At 36.1% G+C, this 23,362-nt stretch overlaps 1 protein-coding gene across 2 annotated transcripts in view; it reads left to right on the top strand.

Moving 5' to 3' along the window:
• LOC145768110 (pre-mRNA-processing factor 40 homolog A-like) overlaps positions 1–23,362 on the top strand; it is a 61,956-nt gene that overhangs the window by 9,054 nt on the left and 29,540 nt on the right. Inside the window, exons 2-8 of one of the 2 annotated variants that reach the window (XM_082579582.1) lie at positions 4,835–4,923; positions 6,460–6,529; positions 6,969–7,063; positions 7,332–7,409; positions 9,514–9,742; positions 12,713–12,781; positions 22,729–22,937. In XM_082579582.1, the coding sequence (XP_082435708.1) occupies positions 4,835–4,923; positions 6,460–6,529; positions 6,969–7,063; positions 7,332–7,409; positions 9,514–9,742; positions 12,713–12,781; positions 22,729–22,937 (839 nt within the window). Of the gene's footprint in view, positions 1–4,834; positions 4,924–6,459; positions 6,530–6,968; positions 7,064–7,331; positions 7,410–9,513; positions 9,743–12,712; positions 12,782–22,725; positions 22,938–23,362 lie in introns of both variants that reach the window. The other variant, XM_082579581.1, reaches the window with a different exon arrangement.

The raw sequence follows: 23,362 nt of genomic DNA, 5'->3' as shown, positions 1-23,362 counted from the left end.
GAAGATGGTTATGAGGTGTCATCAGAGTTCCTACATAATTTAAATCGAGGTGGACTGAGTGTGCCGACTATGTCAAATGTCTTTTGTACATAATGCCTGTAATTTGCATGACAAGACTGAATTGCGTTGCCGGTTTCATTTTGCTGAGCTGTTATCGGTTGTAGATGCATCTTTAGCTAGTAATAATGCTGCTTGTACTCCTTTAGCCAACATTCTATTAAAAGCTTATGCCCTCAATATAATTGACAAAGACAAGTCTTTGGGATGCCTTTGGAGGCAAGAAAAGCGATATATGATAGACTAGCGAACTAGTGATAGACATATTCTATTATGGTGTCATGTTGTTATGTATTGTCACTTTTTTTAAGTTATTATATTGTAATCATAGACTCCTTTAGATAATAGCCATAGTGTTGAGAAATACATGTAATAACATGTTGAGTTAATACATGTTATTATGTAATAACATGTTTCATAACGACTTCTTCAAAAATTGTTTTGCTTTACTAGTTAGACCCAAAAATGGGCAAAACTGACCAAAATTCAGTAATTTGACCTTGAAGGGCGGGGAAACCCAAATTAACTTTTTGCGAGTTTTTTGTTTAAGCGTGATGTCATTATGTACAACATGCGTTTTAGCAAAAAAAATCTAAATTTTCTTCCCCTTGTCTCACTAAGGCCGCTTTTGTTTGATACCCGTTTGCGAGGCCTCGCGTGCATCCAGCCGTGACGCTGTACGTTATGACGTCACAAGGTACATACAGCTGTAGCCAAAAGTTTTAAGACCAGACTTGATTTATGACGATTTTTGCATTACTTCAAAATACTGCATCAGATTTTGTTTCGGTTGCATCATCTTTATGCATCATCTTATATCTGATGCAATATTTTGAAGTAAATCAAAAATCGTCATAAATCAAGTCTGGTCTTAAACTTTTGGCCACGACTATATGTACCTTGTGCCGTCACAGCGTACAGCGTCACGGCTGGATGCGCGTGAGACCTCGCAAACGGGTATCAAACAAAAGCGGCCTTAGCGAGACGAGGGCAACAGAATTTAGATGTTTTTGTTGCTAAAACGCATGTTGTACACAATGACATCACGCTGAAACAAAAAACTCGCAAAAGTTAATCTGGGTTTCCCCGCCCTTTAAAATATAATATTTTGACCTTGAAAATGACCTCAAATGGTGTTGAAAGTAACACTATTGAACTCGTCATCCTCAAAAACCCTAATATGGATTCCAAGATTGTGTCTCTAGCTTCTCTAGAAGTCATTTTAGCCCAGAACTCGAGTTAATCATTCAGACTCAAGTTACAAACCCTGAGATCGTAACATTCCAGAAGTGCTTATCTAAAGCAGTCTATGCTTCAAGCGCAGGTCGTTGGTGTGATGAAAGCCTTTTAGAGTGACTTTGCTGAAATTTTAAAAAGTCTTCTAAACCGTGTAGATATAGTTCAAGATAAAGTAACTAAGCTTATAAGTAACTAAGTAGATAAGTTAAGCTGGTGTGTCCGCCGTGAGACTTAATTTGTCCGCCGAGATAGCTGCTTAGACCGGACGACGGACGTGTTTGTCTGCCATCAACAAAATCGACTTTTGAGACCTGCAATCTTTTTGTCGCCTGAAAAGGTCGAGAGAAAATTTTAAAATGTTTGCGGCAACTCTGATCAGCAACTTTGGTTCTGTTGAATTAAGGGTCATTCCATGCCAAATGAGCAAATGGTTTACTCCACATGTCATAGATTTTATTGAAATTTGGCATACTTGTAGATGTCAAAGAAATACTGTATTAAGAATGCAAAAAAAAATTTTGGAAAATTTTAAATATTATATTAGTAGAGTTATGGTCATTAGAAAAATCACCATTTTTGCCTGTTCCACTTCAGTGATTTTGTCCAATTTCTTATTATATTTCTAATTTCTTAACCTGTGATCAAACAAAATGGCTGAAAATTGCTAGACAGACATTTTAAGACCCAAGGAATCGAAAAATGTATATAAATTAAAAAGTGGACAGAGAACTTGTTGATATGATTGCACTGGTCAACACAACTTTTCTTGCATGGAGTTTTTCAGTGGATTTAGGGTAATTTTCGGGTGCTGAATCCGAATCTGACCTCAGATTTATCCTATCACGTCAGGTTTGTGAGATATGATAACAGCAAATTGTTACTATTGTCAAAAGTGGAAGATTTGACGTTGCGTTTATTGCACAATGCACCTACACATTGTGCTATATCCAGAAATCCAGGCCATGTAGTACATAAGTAGCTGAAATACACCCACCAACTATAATTTTGATACCAATTTGTTTTCTAAGCAACATTATTAGCCATGCAGTAGTAACAAGCTAAAAGGGAGGCTAAAAGTATAACTGACCCCCACCCACCCCCGTCGATGTTATTCATCATAGCAATGCAACATTGGAAAAAATGAAGGAATTATGCCAAAAAATTCACTTTGCTAGAAGCAGTGGGTTTGTGGACATCGGTGGACTTGCAGAAACAGATGAACATGTTTATTATAATAAACATTGACATTTCTCTGCTTCAAGCAGATAGATGGGCTTTGAACAGTGGGAAAAGTATATTTCCTGGTTGCAAGATCTGTCGAGCATGTTAGAAATAATACATTACTAATTGGACAACCTAAAATTGAAATCACAGTTAAAAGAGTACGGTAATTAACTCTACAAGTTACCACTAATATTACTATGGGGCATGGCCTACAACCATGGCGATCTATACTACTGGCCATCCCAACGTAGCAACAGCCAAATAATGTGGGGGCCTATACGAAATTTCAATTTACCGACTGAGATAAGTGTTACAACATGAAATCAGCAATTTTCATTGCTCAAGTAATGTTTGTTAGCCTAAAAATTGTAAATACAGTGCCAAAACGTAATTAAGATGTAATATTATATATTAAATAAGTGGCAAGAAAGCAGGACAATAGCTACAACTACATGTTAAGAATACCATGAGAATCAAGATATCAACAGAATCAAGATACACGAAATCAAGAGTGACCCAACTTTCAAAACACTCAGTATGTTAAAAAATTCGTTTTCTAATACAGAAGTACCGGTATTTGTTTTTAGTAATAATTCATGCAAAAATGCCTTTTTTACGCCTAATACCTGTTAGTTGCCAAAACTTAATAGGCCCCCACATTGTTTGGCTGTTGCCGCGTTGGGAAGGCCAGTAGTATAGATCGCCATGCCTACAACACAAAACCTAAGTGCATTACCAGTATTCAATTCATTCATGAGCTACGAAAACAAATCAATAGCTTTTTTTCCCTAAAAGTCTGAACCTTAAAACATTTGACCAGGCTAACACTCACAATAGTATTTCAATAAATATAATTTAATTTATGTTGTGGAACATGTTTTTGTTCATTAGAACTCTTCAGCACTTCTAATGAACGAAAACATGTTCCACAACATAAATTAAATTATATTTATTGAAATACTATTGTGAGTGTTAGCCTGGTCAAATGTTTTATGGTTCAGACTTTTAGGGAAAAAAAGCTATTGATTTGTTTTCTTAGTGATTACTTTCTGTATTAGGTTGATCGCCCATTTGAGGAAGTGTCATAGTACCAGATCGCCTTTTCCGGTTAGTTTTTCCCACTTTTGATTCATGAGCTACATAACAATTGTCATGACAAACAATATGTAAATTGTGATGTCATCAACAAGCAATGATGTAAATTGTGATGTCATAGACAAAAATCTTGAACAATGAGTGTAAAAAAGTACAAAATTTGCAATTAAGAAAATTTAGCTTTTATCATAGTAGTTATCAAAATTAATTCATATTTTTTATTTGACATGAAAGAGTAGTGGTATAAGTATAAAACGTGAATTTCAGTACTTAATTTTTATAAGAAAAATGTGAACACTATAATATAAACGACGACCTTTTAGAGTACATGTTAATATTATGAGTACATGCATAAAAGTGAGACAAAGTCCAATTTGAAATTCTTCTGTTGTATTGTTCCAATTAGAAATTCTTATGTTGCATATCGCGCGATTTCGGGTATTGAACCCTCATCAGTACAACTTTTATCAACAGCATAGTACAGTAAAATTTATAACAGTTCACTTTAAAAAAATGACTAAAAATGTTATTTGGTTGCTAAGAAACAAATTAGTCTGCGAAATTAGTCTACGAGCAATAATAATGACAATTTTTATGCAAATTATGAAGGTAATTAGGTCATAGGCTACATTATAAAAGTGAAGTGACAAGCTTTAGTTGCAACAATAAAAAGTACGAGAATATAATACTTAATTTAAATAATACTTAATATTTATACCCATTTTTTTTATAGACCCCCAAAGTTTGGCCTCCGAAAAATGCATGTATCAAATTGAAACCTCTATAATCATATCAAGGATTTCTCTGACAACTTTGTAATCTATATTTTTGGATTCCTTGGGTCTTACAATGTCTGTCTAGCAATTTTCAGCCATATTGTATGATCATAGGTTAAGAAATTAGAAATATGACAAGAAATTGGACAAAATCACTGAAGCAGAACAGGCAAAAATGGTCATTTTTCTAATGACCATAACTCCACCAATGTTAAAAATTTTCAAATTTTATTTTTGCATTCTTCATATTTCTTTGACATCTACAAGTATGCCAAATTTCAATAAAATCTATGACATGTGGTGTAATTTTTCCAAAAAATTTGCTCATTTGGCATGGAATGACCCTTAATGTTTTGTTGAAAATAATTAATTAATGAATTAACTAATTAATGTTGCCTAAAACATCACTCAGTTTAATTGCATTTGTACATTTTTATTTTCAGGTCCTGGCTTTCAGCCTAGAATGCGCCCATCGTTCGGATTTAGAGGCCCAGGAGGACCTGCAGGTCCAGGAGGTCCAGGACCTAGAGGGGTAAGTTCATGTTGCCTGAATTGCAAGAAGAATTGGTTGCTAATTGTAGAAAATACAAAACACAAGCGCGGGTTGAACTGAACTGTGATTAATGAAAGGGAGACATGAATATTAAATGGAAATGGTTCATCAAGTACTCATGGCATACGGTGACGTAGGATACATGTCGATTTTAGGTGAGCAAACATTTCAATTTAATAGTTCAAACATTTTGCGCTAAATTTCATTTCAATTTATTTTTCTTTGTTGGAATGCAAAACAAACGATATTGTGGAATAAAATACAAAATACAATTCAAAACTGTAGCCGAATAGGGAACTAGCTGAATCGGACTAGCCGAAACGGGCCATTCCGATGCCAATCACCCAATGTTCTTTTCAGCAAAGAAAAACACCTCTCAACATGTGAGGAAGACGATGGCAGTGTTAGTAAAATCTCAATAATATGCAAAATGTTCAAGAAGGACCCGCGATAGTTTTCTAATATAATTAGCCACACAAATATAATTCTATTTCTATCTAATGGTGTCAGACAAATGTGTCTAACACCCTCCCTTCTCTGCAGAAATTCTATTTCTATCAGTATCAGCGTGAATAAGGTCGCCACATTGGCCTAATCACGGGCGGAACCCAGCTGAGACTTGCTTCTCTGTGACGTTTCTTTTTAACAAACGATCAATGTAACGCAATAATCTTCATTGTTAAAATTAGAAAACATATCCTGCCGAAAAGTTCAGACTACTTTATTTCAAGGCAACATTGCAAGGCGTTGAAATGATATAAAAATGGCTACTTTTGCCATTTGCAGAACAATTAACCATGCCACTCACAAGTTGTAATGTGATCTTTACAGCAATTGCCTGTACTAGTATTATTGTTTCAGCTCTGTATTTGTTCGCGTTAAACAAACAATTGTAACAATTCAAATTTAAAATATATTTTTGCTGCATTAGCTCTATTTTTGTCAAGAATTTTGCGGCGGTCATTTATGACCGACCGCTGAGTCGGCTTCTGCAGACATTCGAGGTCGCCATGACCGCTGCATATTTCGAGGCGAGATATCTCCCAGGATACGTCATCCCAACAGTCTTCATCATTGGTAGCACTTGAAGCACTTTCTGTCACATTTTTAACTTACAGAACTTAGTCAAAACTGCTGCAATCTAATAAATAATTTTTTCAGCAGCTACAATTTTACAGTTTCTTTTATAGTTCTTTGTTATAATAAATAAAAATAAGTGTGACTTGAAACATTTTTATGAAATTATTGGAAAAAGTATAAAAAAAAACAAAACAAACAAACAAGCAAATAAAACGATTAAAAGAACAATTTTAACCATCCCTATTCCCTACCGTGACTACAAACTTTTCAAATGGGCAGAAGCACCACTGAAACAAGATTTTCAGGACATGTCTGCACCGAAAAGGACCATTTTTGTTGTTGCTGTAATAACACCTTTGAATTTTGTTTTGGTTTTGAATTGTTTTGTTTAAAATTTTACAAAGTGTACTTATTATGCAATTGATATACTTTCAGATGCCTCCTATGGGTTGGGGATCTGGCCCCCCGAGAATGCCAATGATGGGCGGGCCACCAATGCCTCAAGGTTAATGATAGATTAATATTTTGCTGGCTCTTATTGTGTTGAGTTTTTGAATGCCTGGGTATTTCATATCAATTTTGTTATGTTTCTAAAAGTATGACTTGTAGGAAGGTTCAGCGGAAACCAAGTTTTGTTGTCTCTCCTAATTCATTAGAATGAAAATCTCTACTAAAATCTGAAAATCTCTACTTGTTTAACGTTTGTGCAAGTTTTTGCTAACCTGCAGTGCAGATGGCAATGCATTAACTAGAAAGGAAACTTTGGTTTCATTTTCATGTTTCTCTTTAAATTTACAAATAAATTGATGAAAAAGTGCACAAATTCTTATCAATTTGTATTTGCTTGCATTGGAATGCAAATCAGTACCATATCATAATCACTGAATTTCACAATAGTGATCAAATATAAACAAGACAATGTTACTTTATTTTTAATTTTTCAGGTGGTCCTATGGGAGGCCCCCCACCTGGAATGATGCCGAATCCGGGCATGGCTCCGCCTGGTGGAATGCCCCCTCCAATGATGGGAATGATGCAAGTAAGATTTTTTTCTTGCCACAGGCCAGTGTCACTGTAAATCATCCAGTTCAAAGCTTTGAAAAACATTTTTTTGTTGCAAGCTATGTTTTATTTTAAAGTTTACAGAAGTGCATTAGTTTTTTATTAAAACGAACAAAAGTTTGTGGGTCGGCATTTCGATTTTTTTTTTATAAATGCATCTTCAACTCAGTACATGTCATTCGTTCATGCATTGACGTTTAATGGCGTTCTGTGGCAAAATAATATTATCACATAATAATGTTCAGGGAGGACCAGGAATGGTGGGTGGAAGAGGAGGAAATTTTGATTCTTCCAAGCTACTACCCTCTGCTGATGGCACATTGGTAATGGAATGGTGTAGCTTTTGTAGGACTGGTGTCATGTCTACCTTAATTGACCCCAACAGCAGAGTTACACGGAGTAATCTTATGCACACAAAAAAAGCTAAATCATCAACACATCCTATTAAGAAGTTATCTAATCTTTTAAACAAGACAATGCAATTTATGAGCAATTATATATAATTGCTCATAAATTGCATTGTCTTGTTTAAAAGATTAGATAGATTAGATAACTTCTTTACAATAAGTGTCTCGTGAAAAAAATTGTGATGAAAATTCAATACTGGTAAAGAAAAATATCAGCACATCGTAAAATAGAATACAATTTGCATCTGGTAAGGTGTCCCTTTGACAAGTCGGCCGTAGTGAGTTGTCAAACACAAAGGGCTGAAGTGGTTAACAACATCATGAGAGACAAAGGTATATCAACCAGAGTCTGCTACTATTCAGTGAGTCCGATTCGGTGAGTCCGATTCGGTGAGTCCGATTCGGTGAGTTCCTAACCTCTAACCCCTAACCCTAACTCCTAACCCCTAACCCTAAAACGGCAATGATAATTAGGCTACGATACCTGATAATTTAAAAAAAATATTAAAAATATCCCCCTTTAAGGGATCGGACTCACCGAATCGGACTCACCGAAACGGGCCATTCCGTATCAACCACGATCAAATTCTGTAAGCAGAAATGGTGTAAAGTGTAGAACAAGGATTAAATAAATGTTTATTTCAAATTCCTTGATGTAACCAATTTAACATTGTGCATCATGACACAGTGGTGAACACTAGTCATACATATCATTTTGGTCAATTGTTATTATGCTACGGTATCATTTGAGCATGGTGGTATATGGATGGTGTGATTTGGGCTGGAGTCATTCGAATCGCGTCATAAAATCATAGACTCTAAGTAATCTTGCTTGTGATTGACATTGATACTTGCTGTGGTTATTTGTGGGTCCAAAAGCTATAGCTTTTTTATATATATGAAGCTATAGTTTTTTTTGAATCAAGTTCAAAAAATAACCAATGTCATCATGACTCTGAAGATTATGGCCGAAAGACACCCACACTTTAAATTTTACGATGTCGTTATGCATTGCACTACAAAATCCAACCTCATACACGCCACACGCCGTAGCTCAATTTTGGTATGGAGACTGAGTAGCTACCTACGTACTGTATTTGAAGAACATCTGAAAATGTGGGTTTAGTAGATATAAAAGTGTGTGCTAAGGAACTTTGTTGATCACATATGCCATTAGCATTGGGCTCCGACTCGAAGGTTGCCAATGTTGTATCGAAGGTTGCCAATTCTATCAAGGTTGTAGCTGTGCTGCTGAGTGCTGATCCTCTCAAAATATTTTCCGCCTATTTCATCTTTTGTTTTGCTAAATCATTTATTCATCTGTTTTGTACTCCAATTCTGTTTTTATTTCTTCGGGTTTGTGATGTATTTTTGTATGGTATGTTTAATATTATGTAGCAATAGAGTTAAAATTTTTTTATTAATTTTGACCTGGGACCCCGATTCGGAGACAGCCTTTTTCGAAGACAGCACTTTTCAGGTTTCTGACAAATGATGGAAAAGTCTCAACGAAAAAAGTCAGCTGTCAAACAGTGTTTCATGGTTACTGCGCTGTCAAATAAAATACAATTGTCTGAATGGAGTTGGAAGCTCTCTTCCGTGCACCGAATCGGTTGTCTCTGAAAAAGTCTGTCTTCGAATTTGGATATCCCCAAATCGAGTCTTCAAATAGTCTCAGACCGAAAAGTGCAACGCTTACTGTCATGCCATAATTGGTTTTACATCGCATGGCTGTAGGTCTCAGCTTCAATTGCGTATGTAGATCTCTTAAAAGTAAGTAGGCTAAGTAACATTTCCAAGAGGCAGCCTTTGCTTGATCAATTCTATTGATTTTGTTAATGCGTCTTCCATTTTGTGTGATTGCTTATCTGAGGTATTTATACAGCCTTAGGCATTGACCTTTACCCATTCTTCATGATTAACTTTGAATTATCTTTATCCAAAGTGAAACTTTTGTGCTCCGCTGCTCCTGCATACTTTAAAAATGTAACAATAATTTTTGAAATCTGGCTGAAAACAGACGGACTGGACAGAGCACACATCTCCAGACGGCAGGAAGTATTATTACAATGTCAAGAACAAGCAATCCAAGTGGGAGAAACCAGACGAGATTAAGTCAGAGGCCGAAGTCATGCTCTCCAAATGCCCCTGGAAAGAATTTACGGCAGATTCCGGGAAGTCTTATTATTACAATGCTGAAACAAAGGCGAGTGTTTGGTCAATCCCAGCAGAGCTTCGAGAATTAAAAGGTAAGGGCTTGCTTTGCCATCGCCAGTAAACTAATCTTTTGCAGCTTAAAAAAAAAAAAATTGAATAAATTTTTCACATTATCATTTGAAAATGTAAAGTAGTGGTTGATAAATATTATATAATTAAATGAAAATTCGTCGGTACCGTAGCCTAATTATCATTGCCGCTTTTACATCGTTTTAACGTCGCTAAAAGTTCAAATCGTGCAAAAAAAATAGACATAAAATTTTTGAACAATTAAATGAAAATTCGTCGGTACCGTGACCTAATTATCATTGCCGCTTTTACATCGTTTTAACGTCGCTAAACGTTCAAATCGTGCAAAAAAAAATAGACATAAGATTTTTGAACAATTAAATGAAAATTCGTCGGTACCGTAGCCTAATTATCATTGCCGCTTTTACATCGTTTTAACGTCGCTAAACGTTCAAATCGTGCAAAAAAAATAGACATAAAATTTTTGAACAATTAAATGAAAATTCGTCGGTACCGTGACCTAATTATCATTGCCGCTTTTACATCGTTTTAACGTCGCTAAACGTTCAAATCGTGCAGAAAAAAATAGAAATAAAATGTTTGAACAATTAAATGAAAATTTGTCGGTACCGTAGCCTAATTATCATTGCCGCTTTTACATCGTTTTAACGTCGCTAAACGTTCAAATCGTGCAGAAAAAATAGACATAAAATTTTTGAACAATTAAATGAAAATTCGTCGGTACCGCAGCCTAATTATCATTGCCGCTTTTACATCGTTTTAATGTCGCTAAACGTTCAAATCGAGCAGAAAAAAATAGTCGAAGCTTTAGATGAGTGGGGTTTAGACCTAACCATTGAGATCTTAAGACTAAAAAGCGAATTAAATTTATTTTTGAACTATTAATGTTTGCTCAGATAAATAGGTCGGGATAACTAGGCTACGGTACCCGATAATTTCCTTTCAATCCAAGCTGTAGGCCACACATTTGTTGATCCAAACTACCGGTAATCCATGATTTATTTATTTTGTAACATCTTTTTTTTATTTTCCCATTATATCTTAAATTTTTCTGAAGGTGTTGCGGCCGTGCCAAATTTCTTTCAGCTCAATCACTTACTTCGGTCACAAGCACGTTTTCACGTTTGCGTTTTGTTGCTTCTACCTTTGCTATGTTGACGTGTATTGTTTGTGATATGATGGTCACAAATAAAAACAATTCAACTGAACTGACATGACGAATTTTCATTTAATTGTTCAAACATTTTATTTCTATTTTTTTTTGCACGATTTGAACGTTTAGCGACCTTAAAACGATGTAAAAGCGTCAATGATAATTAGGCTACGGTTCCCGATAATTTTCAAAAAAAATTTCAAAAAATCTTCGAATAGGGAACTCTCCAAATCGGACTCTCCGAATCGGTCTCTCCGAATCGGACTCACCGAATAGTAGCAATTCTCATTATTTTACAAACAGCAATATAAAAATTGTTTTTCACTCTTAACAAAATAAAGATGAGGTTTGGTTTTTTCTCACTAAAACCAATTTTTTTTTTTTATACGATAGTAGTTTCACTACAGGAGAAGTAGTAGCAGCGGTAAAAGTATAGCTTTCTCGCATTCATTTGTTTATTTTTTCTTTATCAGCGCCAATATTAATTCTACTGTGCTGCGTTAATTAATTACATTACACTAAAAATGTTTTGACTGTTTCTGAAGCATTTTTTGCGTTGAATTAAAAAATGCAATCAGTCTTTTTCAATCAGGTCAAGTTGTTTCTCCATCACATTTTAATTAAGATTAAAAAAATGAAGGGTGTACCACTGTACCAGCAAACATCTATAGGATTGGTCCATGATACAAGAGAAGGATCCACAGAAGATAAATTTTTAACAAATTGTAGTCATTGCTTAGCTTAACTTTTCTCAAAAAAGTCACATCTTCTAATAGACGGTAAAATTATAAACGTGTTTACAACATCATTTTCGTCTTTCAGCCACATTTGGGTTTTGGTCATTTTTCATCTTTTAGAATGATATCCATTGAAGTTAGTACTAATAAGATCAAAACCTATCATGTAGGAGTTTTCTGTTTTGTTACATGAAAGACTTATCTAATTTTAAGACTTATCAAAGCAGCTCACCAAATGATTTTTCAAAAGTTATTTAGATTTATCATTACAACACTAACTGCATTTTTCCTATCCAAAATGTTGTTGCCTCAATGTTTGTTTCACACTTTATTGGAAAGTGTGATTATTCCTTTTGTGTGCTCTTTTGGTCTTCTGTTGTAACGAAGTCCAGCTGTACAAAAATTGATTGTTTGCAGTGCGATGTCTCGCACATAAGATTTGGCCTGGGATTACAGACACTTGTCTTTGTTTTGATCGCATGTGTCTGTCTCACCTTTGCTTCATTTTTCCATTGAACATTGCAGACAATTAAGCAAAGCAAAAAAGAGACATTCTCTTTTCGCTTATGGGTTCAACTATTCGATTAAATGAATGAAGTATGCAAACGGGAGGCAAATCCTGATGCTGTTATCCGACTTATTATTTTAAGCGGTATACACTTAACCGATGGTTTTACTTAACATTAGATTGGATTTGATTTGGGATTTTAGGTTTTGATGCAAATAAACGATTGATACGTTTAAGCAATATAGTATTAACCGATTTCGTCTGTAATTGGCATAAGGGTGGTCTATGAAGCCATACGAATCCACAAATTAGTTTCGCTGGTGAATAATTAATATCGTGACACCTGAGTTTGTAATATTATGGTAAAGCTACCGAGCGAAGAGCTCTGCCCGAGCCCGCTGAAGAATGCTTCGTGACTGCCTTGTTGGGGAGGGGCAAAGGTCTGAGTGGACAAACCCTGTGCTGGTTTATGATGGAATCGGTGTACTCTTCTTTATTTCCTCAAAAATGAAGTTAGAGCTTTGATGTCTGATGCAAATATAAATATATTTGATCTTTTATAATGACGTTTCAGAACGAATTGCTGATCTAGACAAAGAGAGTAAAGCAAAGATAGAAAATCCACCAAGTGACAGTAATTCTGGTGAGTTGTTTTTGCAATTATTGAAGCTTTGCTAATGCTTTTACATGGCAGATCTTTTGGGGTCATTCTTTGTGAAATCATCCAGAATTTTTAAATTTTGTCACTCATAGTTACAGATTTCATGAAATTTTGCACATTTGCACTGTAGAGCTTCATTTTCTGAGCAAAATAATACTAAGTCAAGTGGGGCAAAAAAATGCAAAATTGACAAACTTTTGATTTTCTCGCTAAAAAATGGGCCAAAAAGACAAATTTTACTGTCTATTGATCAATATTGATAGTCTATTGATGTATCCAAAAAATTGGAGCATTATGTTTATTCTTTTAATTTTTATCGAATATTTTGTGTTGTTTTTTTTCCCCAGTGTTTGGGGCAATAAAAACCATACACGGGGTAAAAAAAAACAATCAATTTTGACAGCAAATTTTGTTTGTTAAAAGCAACACAAAGCAGAAGAAATAGCTATATAAACAGATAAGGATAAAACTGTAACATCTTGTTCAAACAAACAGAAAAGTTTATGCATTGTGAACATAGGCGCCGACTTTCATTTTTGCACGGGGTGGGGGATAGCACAATGTGGCAACCTAAAAACTTTCAAACTGCATGTTTTTGTTTGATTTTTACTAAGCGTGTTTCGTAGATGCAATTGTCTTTTCACACCTGATTTGTAGCTCGATAATTTACAAAGCAACTTTAAAACAAAGCACAGGAGGTATGTCGTGAATTTTATTGTTACGTTGCTGCTCTGACACTTAAGATTTGACAAAAGTATTTTTGCGAACAGCAGCTCTGTCAATCTAACTGTTAATCAACTGGTCAAGTTGTAACCGTGAAGCTTCAGCTTAATAAACATTAAAAATTAGGACGTGGTTCAATCGCTGTTGCGTCATGGTAGATTGCAAGTAGGTTTTTATGAGCCTGAGTGCACTAAACGATCGCTCCGCCTCGCAGGTGATGGCAGGCAACGATAAGTATATTTTCCCAATGCAGACCACGTTTGGAAGCATTAATGAAATTGTTTCATTGCTTGCAAATAAATCAAGCAGTTGCGACATAGTTGAAACAAAAATCTGTTTTTGCTGTTGAAAACTTTCCAGCTGTTGCAATTCCAGACGCAGAAGCATTGGGTTTATGTCATCTTTATATGTGGCAGCGACATTTTCAAATGCAGCTCTGTTCTCTTCCGATGCTTGATCCTTGGCAAGCAGAACTGTTTCCATGTCATTGATCGTTTTCATGTCCTGCTGTGAATAACGTGACAAAAGTGAAGAAGAACACTGTTTAAATACGTCTAAATAAATGCTTTGGTAGTAAGCATCTACGGTAGAAAAAAACGGTTGCTCTTGCAAAAATTTGAGCGATCGTCAGTGTGACCATGAACAGTAATGCCTTGCCGACCAAGAAACAAAATACAATTGAATACTGCTTTGATAGCATCACGATTTTGTTGCATTTTTTTACATGTCTTTTCGGATAAAGCAATTGTAGCTTGGGGACCTTGCTCAGAGACTAATTTCGCCTGTGTGCTATCCTTGTGAATACCACTATCCCTATGTTTTTTGATACCTTGTTTTCCTTTCTTCCAGTTACCATACCCGGTTTCTGTCCAAACTTTTACAGAGTTCTGAATTAATGGAGTTAACGACGCCACATTTATTTTGTTGTGTGAAATTGCCCATTTGCGGACAATCGGACAGAATGCTCTATCTTTGCATCTATCGTATTCTAGCCACGGGAATTCGCTCTCCCACGATTTTTGGTAGCTTCTCCCTTCAACAGCGATTATCCTGCTCGTGCTGTCACTTTCATGCCGGCTAAAACCCTGACTAGACGCAACAAAAAATGACTCAATGGAGGGCTGCAATTTTGAACGCTTTTTCGGTGGCACCTTTAAGCTGAATAAAACTGGAATGTCGGCGAAAACTTTTACTGGACGACTTTTCGTAATTTTTTCTATGATGTAACAAGCAACTCCTATGTCAGACCAATAAATTCCCGCCTCACAGTTTGTCACGCATTGACACGTAATATTACTGCATGAAGTAGATAACAAAGTAGAAATTAAAGCATGAAGTAGATGACAGTACACTCCAATTTAAATCGGAAAATAATTCAAAATGCAAAATCTTGAGTAGTTAAAAAAGTTGCTTTTATTATTGGGAATTGGCAGGGGGTGTAGCTTTCCTCCAATAAAATCATGTAAACGTGTAAATTTGCAGAACGTTAAAACTGCTACTTTACTAAGTGCACTTTTTAAATAAAACTCAAAATGTTTCAAAAATTGCATTTTTTTAATGAAATTCGAAAGTAGATATTCATTTAGAGGTGGAGCTATCAATCATCGAGATAATTTTATTTCCAAGTATTTTATAGCTGGCATAATTTATAGCGATATTATGAGCAGTTTAAAATTTTTCAAAAAAGATTTTTGAGGGAGGCAATGGAAAGATCGTATTTTATTGATTAATAATCCCATTGTAAACCTAACAAATTTAACAATGACTTATGACAAGTAACAAATAAAACGATCGCAACAACACGGAAAAAAACTCGTAGCCACGTGTTGCGTAATCTTCACGTAGCTTGCTTGATGTTACGCGAGCATCATGCTTGTGACAAAAACAATCATTTTCCTCGCAATACTGCATTGGTTCACCTCTTGCTTTACGTTGACTTGAAGCGAAAACCGATGATCAAAAAAAGATTTAAACGTCCGTTCAAATTACATTTATTTGCAGTCAGTAATGCAACCTAAACGGGGTGGCTGCCACCCCGCCACAGCGGTTACGAGGTGGCGTGGCCACCCCGTAACCCCGTAAGTCGGCGCCAGTGATTAGGAATCTTAGGAACACAAATTTTTCTTTTACTTCCTCTTCTTCCGCAAAACGAAAATATGATATTGCACGTCCGGCAGCAGTTAACACTGCAGTTGAAGGGCCCCAAAAACAATTTTCAACATTGACAATATCTATGTCTTCCTTTGTCGGCCAGTCCCAATGCACTGCATCTTCTGAAGTTGCAATAGTCAATAGTCAAACTATGATGCAATATTGATTTTATGGACATTTAATTTTTAGCAATGCTACTACATTTATACGGAATGGCCCGTTTCGGTGAGTCCGATTCAGTGAGTCCGATTCGGTGAGTCCAATTCGGTGAGTCCGATCCCTTAACGGGGGATTTTTTCAATTTTTTTTTTAAATTATCGGGTACCGTAGCCTAATTATCATTGCCCTTTTAGGGTTAGGGGTTAGAGGTTAGGAACTCACCGAATCAGACTCACCGAATCGGACTCACCGAATAGTAGCAGACCCACATTTATACTACCGTACGGTACCTCACCTTTCTCGTAACATTGCTACTATTGCTCAACGAGATATCCCAGAAACTTAAAAAATGTGTAAAACTATACTGCAAAACTTCTTGAAATGCAACGCGTCCGAACTTTTGAAGTTTTGATATTGCTGGAACTGGAGCTCTCGCCTTTTGTGACGTTTTCTCGAGCAGTGTTTCCACTTTTTGGTCATTTTGAAAAAAATAAAAACTAAATGAAACATTGGACTTTGGGCCTTGCCAGCGCCATTGAAAACCATTTTTTTTCGGTAATTTTTTTAAAAATGTATTGAGTGTTCAGTTTACGCATTTTAAATTTTAATACTTAATTCCCGTTTGAAAATTTCCTTTAGTAGGCCTTTAAACTACATATATTTTCATATTATTGCATCATGCTTGGGTAATAAAGATTATAATGAAGTATACTTTTCTGCCAATTTTTTTTTTAGAAATTAGAAAAAATACCGCTTGGAAAGTTGCTAGTTGTACATTGAATGTTTTAAATTTTATGGCAAGGCTTTGCATCTTCGAGTAGCTGAAGATGTATGCTTTCATTTCACGTCAAGATTGTGCGTCTACGTCGTTCATATGAGATGTTATTACGGCGTAAATACAACAGATTTTTGTGAAAAATATCTGGTTATTTAGATTAAACGTCTCGACCTCGGTGGTTGCGAAAGAGTTAATGTATTAACCATTAATATAGTAATGGCCTATACACTGAGCAGGTCATGAAATCATGTATCTTTAAAGAAATTTGATCTAAAAACCGTTTGTCTTCACCAGTGATCTTCACTCAATTAAATAAGACATGTCCACTTAATGTTTATCTTGCATTGAACTGATTCGAACACTTATTAGGTAGTAGGAATCAGTGATCATGCACAAGCTGTAAAACAGCCTATTTTTTGTTTTAATAGTGTAACATAGTAAATGCACAATACTAGAAGGTATATTATTGTACTAGCTTGCCAATGCTATAGAATAGGCTGGTAAATGCACACCGCTATAGCATAGGCTATACAATTTTCTTCGTTTTTAAAGTAAAATGAGTTTTTACCAATTTGTGATCAATGAGATACATTTAAAGCGAATGTTGTGTTAGAGCAGATATGAACAATTAAACATGGATCTTCTGAGTATTTTTAGCCATAAACCAAGCTTAACCGATTTTCAAGTTATGAACTTTTTTTCCAATTTTGAAGGTCACATGACCTTTCGAGTCATTTAGCCACTTGGGTACAGGTGGCAGATGACCAAAATCACCTTGGAAGTTGTTTTAGGATGTTTAATGTTGTTTAATAATTTTATTGAAATCTTGGGATTTCCAGAAAACATCTACAAAAGCTGATGTAGCGCCATATCGCTGGATGCTTATATTTATTTGGTTTTAAAGCAGCTTTACAATATCAGCTGGTTGTCTTGAACAGTGAACACTCCACATTAGTGTGATAATAATACCAACTATGGCATAGCAATGAATTACGCAATCGCTTCAGTTGTAGCATTAGTGCAATGGGTATCGTATTGTAGAAAGACGACAAAATAATAACTCTTCAACAAAATGGGGCTACGTCCCACACAGCGAATCTTTTCCAGGACTGGTGTAAGGAGAATATGGCAGGGTTTTGACGAAAGGAATTATCGCCTCCATGGTCTCCTAATTTACACCCAATAGACTTCGCAATATGGAGTATCTTGGAGAGTGAAGCCTGTTCTTCAAATTATTCAAGCGTTACAGCTCTGAAGGCAAAATTGCGCACTGGTTAATAGTGGTTATGAAAAAATATCATCAGACAGCATACGTGCCTCATGAAGTCAAGTGCACAACAGGCTAAGGCGTTTGGTGAAGGCAAAGGGAGGATATGTTGAAATATCTGAGTACAGTTTGTTTATTTATACTTTTCTTTGTATTTTTCTTTATATGTGTCATTTTTTTCCTGTTTGGATGTGCTGTTATTTCAATAAACTTTTGTTTACACTTGGTTTGATCACTCTGGATAATTGGATACATATAAATGTGAGAATGTAAAAACAACATGCACAAGTCATTTCAACAATGTTGTCTGCCAATATACACGACTTTATGCCGCGGTTCGAATAACGCAAATACGAATTATGCGATCCCTAGGCCTCAAGGTATAATTGACGCAAGACCTAAAATGCCGCAATGCATGAATGACACAATATTTGATTATTTCGTACTAAAATTAATCGTTCTTTTGAATACGGTAGTAATTTCATTTGTCACAATACCAAATTCAATTTTCATTTTTTATGCAAACAAAGTTATAAAAATAGCTTTTTGCACTTAACAAAATAGAGATGATACTTGGTTGGGGACATGGGAACAGGAAACGCGGTCGTCCAAGAAGAACGTGGAAACAACAAGTGAAGGATGAGTTTAAAAAAGTTGGACTGAAGGAGGAAGATGCAAGGGACAGAGTGAAATGGAGAAAAGGGATTAAAACAATTGCTGCGCGGAAACAATCGGCCACCCCCACTAGTGGGGAACAAACCGACGATGGATTATGATGACTTGGTTATTGCTCACTGAATATATTGTAGTTTCATTTCCCATAGGAGCAATTTCAATTTTCATTTTTTCCATAAACGAAAATATAAAAATTATATGTTTCTACTTGACAAAATAAAGATGAAGGTGCCACTAATTGATTTGTTGCTTTTAAATCTTAATAGACATGTCTGCAGAGAAATCTTACTAATAGGAAGCATTTGGCAAAGTCGAACTGTAAGTCTGATTTCCCTCAGTTAATCTCGTTCCTCGCTGATTCAGGAACAACACAGGATGTCAGTAAATGAACGAAGTAAACAAACAAATATGAGAAGAATTATAATAAAGTTTTGCCCATTATCCAGTAAACGCATTCGTAACAAAACCTCGCAATTTTCACTTTGTGCGCAACACGAAAAAAGTCAGAACAGACAAAATTGATGACATATTATGTGCAGTTAGACCAAGACTCTTGATTTTTTTTTTCAATTTGTTAAACGGGTTTAGAAAAACTTATTATTGAAAGTCGGCTACAGTTCCCTGTAGTATATTCATCAAGATGAAATACTGTGCATTTGCCTCGTCAGTAGGCCAAAATTTATGTCTTTCTTCACCTCAATGTGAACAAAAAATAATACTGTGCTGCATAGATTTTAAGGTTGCTAAGGTATTTATGGTTCCTAGTAGAGATGTACCGATATATCGGTATCGGTGATACCAGCCATTTTTTTAGTATCGGTATCGGCAAAATTTGGCCGAAACTAAACACGTAAAAAAAGCGTTTGCTGCGGATTTTCTACAGAAGCAAAGATATAGATTTTTTCAAAGTTGTAACTAAGTAACGTCACATTTATGTAGAAAAATAACAACCTGTTCAAATTTTTGATACGTCACACTCCCATGATTTCTTGCGCGCACGTTTTAACATTGGTTGCTTACAGTGATTCTTTCACTTAAACAAAACGTTTTGTTTCAGCAGTTTTGCGTTGTTCGATTCTTAAGTTGTGTAAGGAGACTCAATTTCTCAAATATTTATCATTTGTGTTCCTTTTTTACTCTCAGCAGAGTATAAAGCTTGTAAAAGTTTTTCATCCATACAACGTCATGAATTAAATTATATCTCAAATCAGCATAATGACATGACATCATCTAAACGTAACAGAAATAGCCAAGAGCAAGTATCGCTATAAAAAAAAAAATTGTGACGCAAATCGGCAACATTAAAAGACATAGATGTTTGACTTGTCAGTAGCAAGTGGTGTGGCTGTGGGAGTTCGTTGCGCAGCCTACTTACTCTGACATTGTTTAAGCTTGATGAGTTTATTACAACGAAAGGTGGAAATTAAATCACAAACTGATAGAACCAGCTTACTAAAAACAACCAAGTTACATGGTTTTTTTAAACGTTTAGCAACGTAAAAACGATGCAAAATTATACATTTTTGCTGCCTGGGCAGTCTTGGCCTGGCAAAAGCTTCTCAACCAAATGACAAGCGCCCTTAGAGGTAGGAACTTTAGTAGTAGTAGTAGTCCAGTTTTAATCCGGTGATGTCCCCGTTACCGAGGGTGGCCGGATTCACCTCCAAGTGCCGCAATCGTCTTCACACCCTGCCTCCACATCGATCTGTCTAGCGCGTCCTCTCTTGTCAAGCCCACCTTGCTGCTTTCTTCCTCAACTTGCTTTTTCCATGTTTTCTTTGGTCTTCCTTGTTTTCTATGACCCTCCACTCGCAACTCCAGCGCTCTTCTCAAAACATCATCTTCATCCCTTCTCAAAACATGCCCATACCACCTCACTCCATTCGCTTTTGCCAACTTATCAACACTCTCATTCAACCCAAGCAAGCTCATAAGTTCTTCGGTATTCCTTTTGTCCATCAGCTTTACACCACACATTGCTCTCACCATCGCTCTCTCAGTTCTTCTTAAAATCGCCAATTCGTTTTCCCGTAAGCACCATGTCTCACTTCCGTACAGCATTGCAGATCTCACACAACTAATATAAATTCTTCCTCTCATTTTCAACGGAAATCTTCTACCACATAACAACTCTCGACACTCTCTGAATTTCACCCAACCAAACCTTCCTCTTGCAGTCACTGCCGCTTCACAACCACCACTGGCATTCAATCTATCTCCTAGATAGCAAAAGGCATTTACTGATTCAACTTCGTCATTCAGCTTTTCAACAGGACCAATCATTCCTTCCTCAATCTTCTTGCATCTTTCACATTCAAAACCATCTCCAGATCTGCATGTCACTCTCTTCATCTTTGCACATCTTCCATGCACCCATTTCTTGCATTTCGTACATGTAACAGAATTTGCCATCACTCTTCTTCCGCAGACGCCACATGGGTCAATTTTGCTCATTGTGATTTCCCCTTCCGTTCCGCTTATTACGACCTTTGTCTTTTTGATGTTTAACATACTGATATTCAATTGAACGAACCCGAACTACAAACCATCAGATGTTAGGTTGTCCGTCCAATTGTGACCATTTCAGCATTCAGCCAGAGAGTTCATTATTACTTTAAACTTGTTTTGGTAATTACACAACAAACAAGAGCAATAGCAGTGGTGGGAAGTTGCATTTTTCCTTTGTTCCGAGAAACGCAACCTTGATGACATCATGAACAGCGTAGCTTCTGATTGGTTGATGGTTCGTGGTTCAATGGGATATCAGTATGTTAAAATGCCTACCATACCGCGGCCGCCCTTAGGTTGCACAATGCACATTACTTGTCGAATAGTTTTTGTACGACTACACAAATGGCTTGGTTTACATTTTACATCTTATTATCAATTATGATAGCCTATTTGGAGAGTTTGCGCAAACACTTTATTAATTTTTCAGAAACCCCAATTATGATGTAATGTTTCTTCCCTTATACCCCAGTCCTCAATCACAGTGGCCTTTCATTACTAAAACCTACTGTTATGACACAACAATGCGGTTGAGATTGGATTCTTGAATCTTTAAGTGCCAAGGACTTCCAAATCCGTCCATTGTCAGTTGTCGCTCATAATGATGTAACAATGCCCCCTTGGGCACCTAATGTTGCCCATTTGAAGTTCCCCTTGCTCCTCTATAAATTTCCAAAGTTGGTTGGTTTTGTGGCGTATTTTGGAATTTATTTATTGTAAGCGCCAAACTTAAACACAACTAAAATTTTTGAATTTATGGGATTTTTTGGTTTTAGACTAATTTGTCACTGTCAGTGGCGGTGGTGCCAAGGCTTGTGTTTTAGTACAAGATCTTGTAGTTTTACTTTTGATCTTGTGCTTTAAGTTTTACCTTATTGGCATTACTGGCATAATATGCCAATTCAAAGCTTTTTTTAATAGTTTTATGCAAATAAGGTAAAACTTAGCATTTGATATTCCTTGCAAATACCAAAGTTGCTTCTTTTTGTAACACTGAAGTATCGGCCAAAATATCTGTATCGACCTAAAAAAGTTATATCGGTTTGGCCAAAATATTGGTATCGGTACATCTCTAGTTCCTAGTGTACTTTTTGATGCTCAATCCAAAAATGTTTTCCGTTTTCTTCCATCAGGCGTAGATTTTTGGCAAATTGCATTTGAAATTTTTGACAGCTTCATGGCTTTGCAATTGAGAATGAGAATTGTGACGTCATAAAAACGATTCAGTCGTAAAATTAAGTTTTCATGACATCACAGCAACAAGATTGTGCATAATGATGAAGATCAATGTAGTGAGAAATAACCAAGTCTTTATTTTGTAAAGTGCAAAAAACAATTTTTATATTTTTGTTTATGATGGAAATTGAAATTGCTACAGTATTCAAAAGAAAAATTAATTTTAGTTTGAAATAATCAAATCTCCCTTCGTTCATGCATTGCGGCATTCTAGCCTTGCGTCATTCATGCATTGTAGCATTCACTGCTTGCGTTATTCATCTCTTGCGTCATTTGGGTTATGCGTCAGTTCTGCCTTGCGGCCCAGGGATCGCGTCATTTGTGTTCACGTCATTCGGACCGCTGCATAAAGTTGTTTTTGGGCCTGTCATTGCCAAAACCTTGTGCATGCGTTTTTGAATTGCATTTGAAATCGTGACTTTGTTTTAGCAGGATGTTCCAGAAATGAAGGTGATTCTTCAGCGCCTCCTATCGGAGATGTGAACAAAGAAGATTCTGATACAAAACCAACCAACCCTGTTGCCATAGCGAAAGACAACAACCTCATGCCACCCAACATGATGCCAACAGGTGGCATGGGTGGGCCTCCAATGATGCCACCCAACATGATGCCACCGATGGGAAACTCCCCAATGCCACCAGTAAGCATTTTTCTCCCCAATGCCATTAATGGCCACCCTCTTCCACTGCATGATCTGTTTTTTGTATGTTATAATATTCTATAAATTTGCCAAGTAACTCAGTGGGTTTCCTTCAAAAGTCTAAGAAAGTTGTTTTCAGCTGTTGAACAACTCATGTCACCATTCTCATTGATCAAGACTTGCATGCGCTCTGTTTCAACCTTACTGCTGCATACAGTTTGAGGTAGCTCTTCCTTTGTCGCCCAATAGGAACATGTACAATTGTACATTTGTACAAGTTACACCTGATACATAATTTGTATAAATATTACCGAAAACGTTTTCCGTTACACTACAGGCTCACACCTGTCAACATTGAACAATAGCGTAATTTGAATTTGCACTGATACTAATAACTTGCATTTCCTGATATCTTAGAAATATAA

The sequence above is a fragment of the Aplidium turbinatum genome, chromosome 4, assembly GCF_918807975.1.
Source record: "Aplidium turbinatum chromosome 4, kaAplTurb1.1, whole genome shotgun sequence".
NCBI lineage: Eukaryota > Metazoa > Chordata > Ascidiacea > Aplousobranchia > Polyclinidae > Aplidium > Aplidium turbinatum.
The sequence above is the reverse complement of the archived record's forward strand: the minus strand, read 5'-3'. Positions and strand labels throughout refer to the sequence as shown.